General features: G+C 33.8%; 2 protein-coding genes across 3 annotated transcripts; one reads left to right on the top strand and one right to left on the bottom strand.

The window, feature by feature from the left end:
* On the top strand, nucleotides 1-1,571 carry LOC107469478 (protein EARLY FLOWERING 4; the record flags this gene model as incomplete). The annotated part of the gene is given in 1 exon segment (XM_016088847.3): nucleotides 1-1,571. A coding segment is annotated over 1 exon segment (391 nt), but the record flags the coding sequence as incomplete, so codon positions are not given.
* Nucleotides 1,572-2,236: 665 nt separating this feature from the next.
* LOC107469477 (peptidyl-prolyl cis-trans isomerase CYP20-1) lies at nucleotides 2,237-6,711 on the bottom strand. 2 transcript variants are annotated; one of them, XM_016088846.3, is made up of 7 exons: nucleotides 6,446-6,711; nucleotides 6,279-6,357; nucleotides 3,991-4,038; nucleotides 3,857-3,880; nucleotides 3,497-3,679; nucleotides 2,979-3,040; nucleotides 2,237-2,633 (listed from the first exon to the last, which is right to left on the bottom strand). In XM_016088846.3, the coding sequence occupies exons 1-7, from the start codon at nucleotides 6,599-6,601 to the stop codon at nucleotides 2,568-2,570; spliced, it is 618 nt and encodes a 205-aa protein (XP_015944332.1). In that variant the 5' UTR covers nucleotides 6,602-6,711; the 3' UTR covers nucleotides 2,237-2,567. The 2 variants fall into 2 exon arrangements, with proteins under 2 accessions (XP_015944332.1, XP_015944331.1); XM_016088845.3 differs by having other exon boundaries at nucleotides 2,965-3,040; nucleotides 6,446-6,708.
* Between the last annotated feature and the right edge of the window lie 351 nt (nucleotides 6,712-7,062).

The following is a 7,062-nucleotide window of genomic DNA, read 5'->3' as shown; positions in this document are numbered from 1 at the left end:
CATGGAAGACTCGTCAAACCACCGCCGCCACAAGAGCCACCGCCACCGTCCCTCAACCACCACAACCACCGTGAGCACCACGACCGGCGAATCGGACTGTGAGGTGGAGGAAGGGGAGGAAGGTGACCCTGAGGTTTGGGCCAACATGAACCGGAGCTTCCGTCAGGTTCAGTCGGTGCTGGACCGGAACAGAGCTCTGATCCAGCAGGTGAACGAGAACCACCAGTCTCGGATTCCCGATAAGATGGTGAAGAACGTTTCGCTCATTCAAGAGCTTAACGGTAACATTTCTAAGGTCGTTTCTATGTACTCTGATCTTAATTCCAACTTCACCAACGCCTGCCAGCACCGTTCCAAGAACGGTAACTCCCTCCGCCGCGGTGACAACTAATAATACTCATAATAATAATAATAATATGTCTATGCAATAATTATCTAAACTCAAAACTGGCTTCTTTCTCTCACTAACTTTCTTAATCGATCTCTGTTCGCTGTCTCAGTGTTGTTGTCCAATTGAGTTTGATTTTGATGCATTAAAGGTTTTATACATTCATTCAGTCACATAATTACCCTAAATCATTCACACGGTAGGTGGTTATTTTTGCTCACATTGCGTTCGTTAATAGAATGCAATCAATGCATGCATAAATCTGGTTTAGACAATGCATCAAAATTAAATTTATTTTAAATTATATGGACCGAAGTTAAAAATAGAATAACAAAACAGCTACTTCCGAATCTTCTCATCTTTCTAATCTCTATAGTAATTCATGTCATGCATGCAAGGATAGATGATACAAGTAGCTAGGTTAAGTCTTGTGATAATACACATTTGTTCGATTCTTGTATCCAGAGTTTAAGGGCTAACATGTTTACGTGGAGAGAAAATTAAGAAGATGAGATGATTAGTATGGTGTCAATGTGTCATGTATGTGTTATTTTCTGTTGCTGAAGTTGAGCAACTGTGATAGTAGTTTTGGGGTTTGTTTTGTCGTTTATGTCAAGTAAGGACGGTGAAGGCGAAGCATTGTATCGTCCTCTTGACACTCTTCTCTCTCCGTCTTATGTGTTTGTGATCTTCTTCTTCTTCTTCTGCTATTGATGGCACTTTTGCTGGCCCTTGTAAGAATAATCAAGTTAGTATGATCTTGTTCAAGTTAACAGTGTCAGTGTTGTACTTGTACTTGTTGAATGTAAAATCAATAAAAACAAAGTTAATTTTCAATCTGCATTGCCATATTTTCAGTATGCACTGACATATTATGATTGGGAAAAAAAGGTTTCAGAAATTTAGATTGTTCCATATGAATTGTTAATTCCCCATAAAGTCGTACTATATTGCTGTTTCTGAAGAAACAAGATATGAGGGGATTACATACACTTTCTTTGCATACCCCATATGACATAGACATATTCAGGGTAGCCATAACTGGTTACTGCTGAATGCTTAATAGAGTTCAATTCACATGAATACAAAAATCATGTGTGTAAAATTTGGATAGATATGGCCTATGGGCTTTATCATATGCACATGAGAAAGAAGATATTTTTCTTTTAGGGTAAATCCCAATTTCATCCCTGGAAGATGGAGACATTGACAATATAGCCCATAAAGAAAATTAAACAAGCTTATAATACTCTTATACTTCATTTTTGACAATTTTTCTTATCAATATTGCTATTCATACACAAAAAATCAATCACTAAATCTATCACCGTACAAAATATATATTAAAAATTAATTAAACAATTTATATATTTAACACAAATATATAATAACTAATTTTTTTTGTATATATAATATTTTTTATTTTCTCTTATATACTTGTCCGTTAGCGTAAGCAAAATTGCGACTTTCAAACTAATTTGTCAAGGGCTAAATTGTCGAACTTCAATCTCGTAAATGAAATTGGTGATTTATCCTAATTAAAGGAATTCATAAAAAAAAATTCTTCTCTCAATTTGAGAATGACAAATTAGATTTTAGGATTCACCAAAGATTGAACCCTTGATCTTTCGGATCTAGGTTTTAATACTATGTCATGATACTACTCATCCCAAAAGCTTAAGCTGATGGAAAAAAATAACACTAATGGTTATATCTCTAATACTGAATCGAACATCAGTAAACCTCCATTATACACATTGTACAAATATTTCATTGGCTCCTTATACTTCCTCATTTCAAATTGGTTTTTAAATTTAAGTTTTGGAACTTCTGGCAGATAACATATGATTACACAAAATAATTTCTATCCTTTCACAAAGATTAATGTCTAGTGTAGACAAGCAAAATAGCAATAACAAAAACTCAAATCATCCTAATACAAAATACTAATCTTCAAACTTGGGTCATCTACCAGATGATTTTTGAAAATAGAAAAGTGTATATATATACAGAGAATTAATAAACCATGGTAGAGACAACAGACAAGTCTTGACATTTTTACCGTTGGTAGAAACTAATCTCAATCTCGACTTTATATAAATGATGTCATGAAGTTAATTCTCCACTGTCTATTATGACAACCTTACTTTTTGGGGTGCCACTTTCACTTCCTTCAGCTTCAATCTTGTACAGAATGTCTATTCCTGAAAGTACCTTGCCAAATACAACATGGCGTCCATCCAACCTTATCAACAAACAAATAGAACCATGTGACTTTTCAGAAAAAGGCAATCAATTCTATGTACCATAATAAGGCCTAAGTACTATTCATCCAATTTGAGTTTAGGTTTTTCTTCTTAGGCTTTCTTCCTAGACCTAACTTGTCTCGTAAATTTTTCTATTTTAGGAAGGTGAATGTGCAAGGACTCTTTATTACTAATAGGAACGTGCTCATTTCCAAATTAGCATTGAAATGGAACTTGTACAAGTAAACTTTTCCTTTAACGGTTTTGTCCGGGTTTTATTATTCCAAAACTACTATTAGAATTGGAGTGTTGAAAAGCAATGCAAATTACCAGCCGGTTCTTACTGTTGTGATGAAAAACTGCGAGCCATTGGTATCTTGCCCGGAATTCGCCATTGACAAGTACCCTGACGATTATGCAAGTGCAAGGAGGACGAACAAAGTTAAATAATATGAGTTTAATTTTTATACACTGATGGTATTAAAATTTAAAAAAAAATGTTATGTGTATACAAAATAAATCAGCCACCATGTATTTGAGTATAAATTTATATTGTTTAACTCATTTTCAATGTATATTATGTATTTCAACATATATCTTATATCGGTGGCTAATTTTTTGTTTACACATGTATCTTATATCGGTGGCTAATTTTTTGTTTACACATGGCATAATTGAAAAACAAATTATACTTCATCAAATTAAATCTTTTATTTTTTTATGACTATTCAAGTAATAAATATGAGAAAAAGTTAATTTTGCTAATGTGACAACATATGATTATGTCAAACATTTTTAAACATTTTTCATTCTTATGCAGTAAACATATTTCTATATCAGCGACAAAAGCACATGTGCTCACCTGGCCCATCATGCTTCACCTTGAAGTTTTCATCAGCAAACTTATCACCATAGATCGATTCTCCACCTCGTCCATCACCTCGTGTGAAATCACCACCTTGGACCATAAAGCTTGGTATAATCCGATGGAATACGCTCCCTTTATAGTGAAGAGGCTTCCCACTTTTTCCAACCCCCTTCTCTCCTGAAATTTTCCAGGTTCATTGAGACTACAGAATTTTAGTACCTAGAGTGTTTAATTATAGATATCAAAATTGATCCATGATTGATCACTGGGTTAAGGGAGTAAAAGTATCATAAATATAAATGGTGGCTCCAATTTAATGCTAAAGAATGAAAGAAGAAACAGTTGGTGATGTACCAGTGCAAAGCGCTCTGAAGTTTTCTGCACAAGAAGAATATTACATATTAGTAACCAAAATGCTTCTCATGAAACTGTATTAGTACCAATGAACATTAGTAACAGATAATTCATTACGATATAGCATGCCATACCTACAGTTTTCGGAACTGTCTTCCCAAAAAGGCCCATGACTATGCGACCTGAAGCAAGAAAAAGATAACCATTTTAAGAGTTTTAGGTGACGTGCTGTCGTATCAAAAGACAATAACATAATATGCATTATTTACATCTGCAGATCAAAGCTTTCCAGTCTTTTAGCATGGTTAAGCAAGTCCTTTCTATTGTCTAATGGTGTGCTTGATTCTTTTTCTTTACCGACTAAAATACTTCCCTTGAACATCAAAACTCACACACACATACACTAAAGTATCTTAATTAAAGAAACACATAACAAGCTTGTCACATTTAAGACATTCAGATAGGAAACTAGCCATACTTAGGTGGCAAAACTTTGCATTAGTCATTACTGATAAGGCAAAGTAAATTAGGCGCTATGCTGCATATTTTTATGATTGTGTTGTTAATTGAAGTAGTATAGTTTAGTTTATGTCATTATATATTATGTATTGTAAAAGTTGCATATTGCCTAATTCACGGCCTAGTTCAATATCTTTGACTTGGCCAACTCAAGGTGGGATTCTTAACTATTTTCTTTACAGTGGAGTTATTAACCTCACCAAGATGATGTCTTGGTGTCAATTTGTTATCACAGCAAAATTTATTTGATTCGAAGGTACAGGTCTTTAGTACGGTGGTCTTACTTCTGGTATGCTTTGTGATCATTCTAGGTTGTTAATTGTGGAGTTTCGAGTAATATCATTCTTTTTTATTTATTTCTTTCGGTGCCTTTTCTGTGGTGGTTATATTCCGTACATAATCATCATCATCGGTGTAACTCCATTATCATCTGTGCATCATCACCAGGCATCATCATATAGTTGCATCACCATAGTTGATAGTGCTCAACATTACTATCACATCTTTGCTGCATTTCAACATGAACAGCGTGAGATGGCTCCAACGCGTAGAACTGCCGAAGAAATTGAAAGAAAAGAACTACGCCGTCAAGTTAAGTTGCAAGAACAAGTTCTTTTCATTACTCTTCCTTTCATTACTCTTCCTCTTCTGAAGGTGTAGAGGGAGTGTGAAGCTCAAGCTGAAGAAGCATGCATTAATGTGGTGGGAGAATCTTAAGCATCAACGGAGCAAAAGATATGAGATACGATGCGACAGGAACTCAATAGAAAGTTCCAAGTTATTTGGTTCACCAATTTTTTATTCCTAAGTATTTAGCTTTATGAGTTGTGGTCTTGTGTCGTGCTTTACATGTAGACAAATCTTCAGAACAGGAAGAATAACGAAAAAGATTGACATTATCCTTTTTACTAGAAGAATTGTCGTCACTCATCTTGTCATGATCATTTCCAACATTTTCATATTTGCAAGCTGTTCTTGCAACTTCTTAACTTAGTGGTGTAGTTCTTCCATTTAAATTTCTTGGACATTTCTACGCGTTTTGTAGCCATGTTAACTACTATGTTGATGTTGAAATGCAGCAACGATGCAACAGTAATATTGAACACTATATACAAATGGTGATGCAACGGTAATGTTGATGCCTTGACGATGATGATGCATAAATAATAATGGAGATGCATCGACTATGATGTAATGATGATAGAAACCAAAAGAAATAAATAGAAAGGAATGATAATACCTAAAACTCCCCAACAAACAACTCATACTGATGAGGACACATGCCAGCACTAATTTTGCTCTGATACCAAACTGATGCTGAGACGTCAAGAACCCACCTGGTTGGCTAAGCTAACATATTAAACTAGACTTCCGACACTTAAAAAGAGCTTAAAGTAAAAAAGCATAAAACTTATATGTCATAAGTCTATATTTATTCAACTTGTGGAATAAAATGATACATAGTCTTATTTAAATTAGAGAAAAAATGAGAAGTCTTCGTGAATTAGGCGATGTAAGACTTTTACAATACATAATACAACATAATAACATAAACTAAATTATAGGACTTTAATTAACAACACAAATAAAATCATAAAACTATACTCTGCATCAATATGCAAGATGGTACTATCATGTTCAATTCCATTTCAGAATCAAATAATTCTTATCATTTTTTTTCTTTTATTTTTTTTTTAAAGCTACATGGAATGCATAATCTCAGGATGGTCTAGTGTGCGATAATATGCTAAAATTGCTCCACCCAATTTGCGAAATTTCACACTCAATTCAATTGTTAAAACCAGAACCATATCATGATAACAAGATAGAGCTAAAGCCAAAATACTCTTACGGGAACCAAATAAGAAAAAAATCCCAACTTTGTAATGAATGAAAAGCATACCGGCTAATTTTCCACCAATCTGAACATCAAAATACACCTTATGCGTCACACCCTCCAAATTTTCTCCATCTAGGTCATCCTGAAGAGTCCCAAAAATGCGATTGAACGTGTATCAAATAATACAAGGAAGAAAGAGCTTTTTTTTTTTAGAGAGAATGAATGCTCACAGTTGCGGAGTGATGAGTGGTTATTTTTCTATTAGAGGAAGCTCGATGTGCTGAGTCATCCACCAACTTGAGCTGAAGGAACGCGATGGTTGCGCAGAGAAGGAAGAGCCATATCATGCAAGAACAAATCAGTGTTCCAGTGGCTCTGGATGCCATTTTTTATCTCTGATGTGAGAATTGGGATTCATGAATTAGATCTGATTAAGGATAATTAACTTCATTGGTTGGAGTTTTTGGACTTTTTGGGGATCTATTCACAGTTTCGCTTTCACACACCACTTAATTATTATCGAACTAAGTTATTTTTCTTTTTTCAAAAGTATGAAGTTTCACTTACAAAATACAAAAACTATAGTAATTAAAATTAAGCGTAAATCCACAGGTAGAAGTTCCAGCAAATAACTTTTAATCTAAAGAAACAGTTTTATAGGTATTAAAATGCATTTATTTTTTAATTTTTACCTTAATAAATATGCAACAAATAAATTAAAAGTTAAATTTTGCATCTTCTTATATAAAAAAATTTTTAATGAAAACTTTTCTATTTAAAATACATGTTAGATTTTTTTTTCTAGTGTGAGATTTTGTCATCATTTAATCTAAATAATAGATGAGTC

This window comes from Arachis duranensis, chromosome 10 (assembly GCF_000817695.3).
Source record: "Arachis duranensis cultivar V14167 chromosome 10, aradu.V14167.gnm2.J7QH, whole genome shotgun sequence".
NCBI lineage: Eukaryota > Viridiplantae > Streptophyta > Magnoliopsida > Fabales > Fabaceae > Arachis > Arachis duranensis.
The sequence above is the reverse complement of the archived record's forward strand: the minus strand, read 5'-3'. Positions and strand labels throughout refer to the sequence as shown.

Excerpts from the sequence above, each read along its gene's own strand:
- LOC107469477 (XM_016088845.3), bottom strand. The coding sequence starts at position 6,601 with ATGGCATCCAGAGCCACTGGAACACTGATTTGTTCTTGCATGATATGG. Across the intron at positions 4,039-6,278 it reads GATTGGTGGAAAATTAGCCG|GTCGCATAGTCATGGGCCTT; the intron begins GTATGCTTTTCA and ends TTCTTGCTTCAG. Across the intron at positions 3,680-3,856 it reads CTTCAGAGCGCTTTGCACTG|GAGAGAAGGGGGTTGGAAAA; the intron begins GTACATCACCAA and ends GGAAAATTTCAG.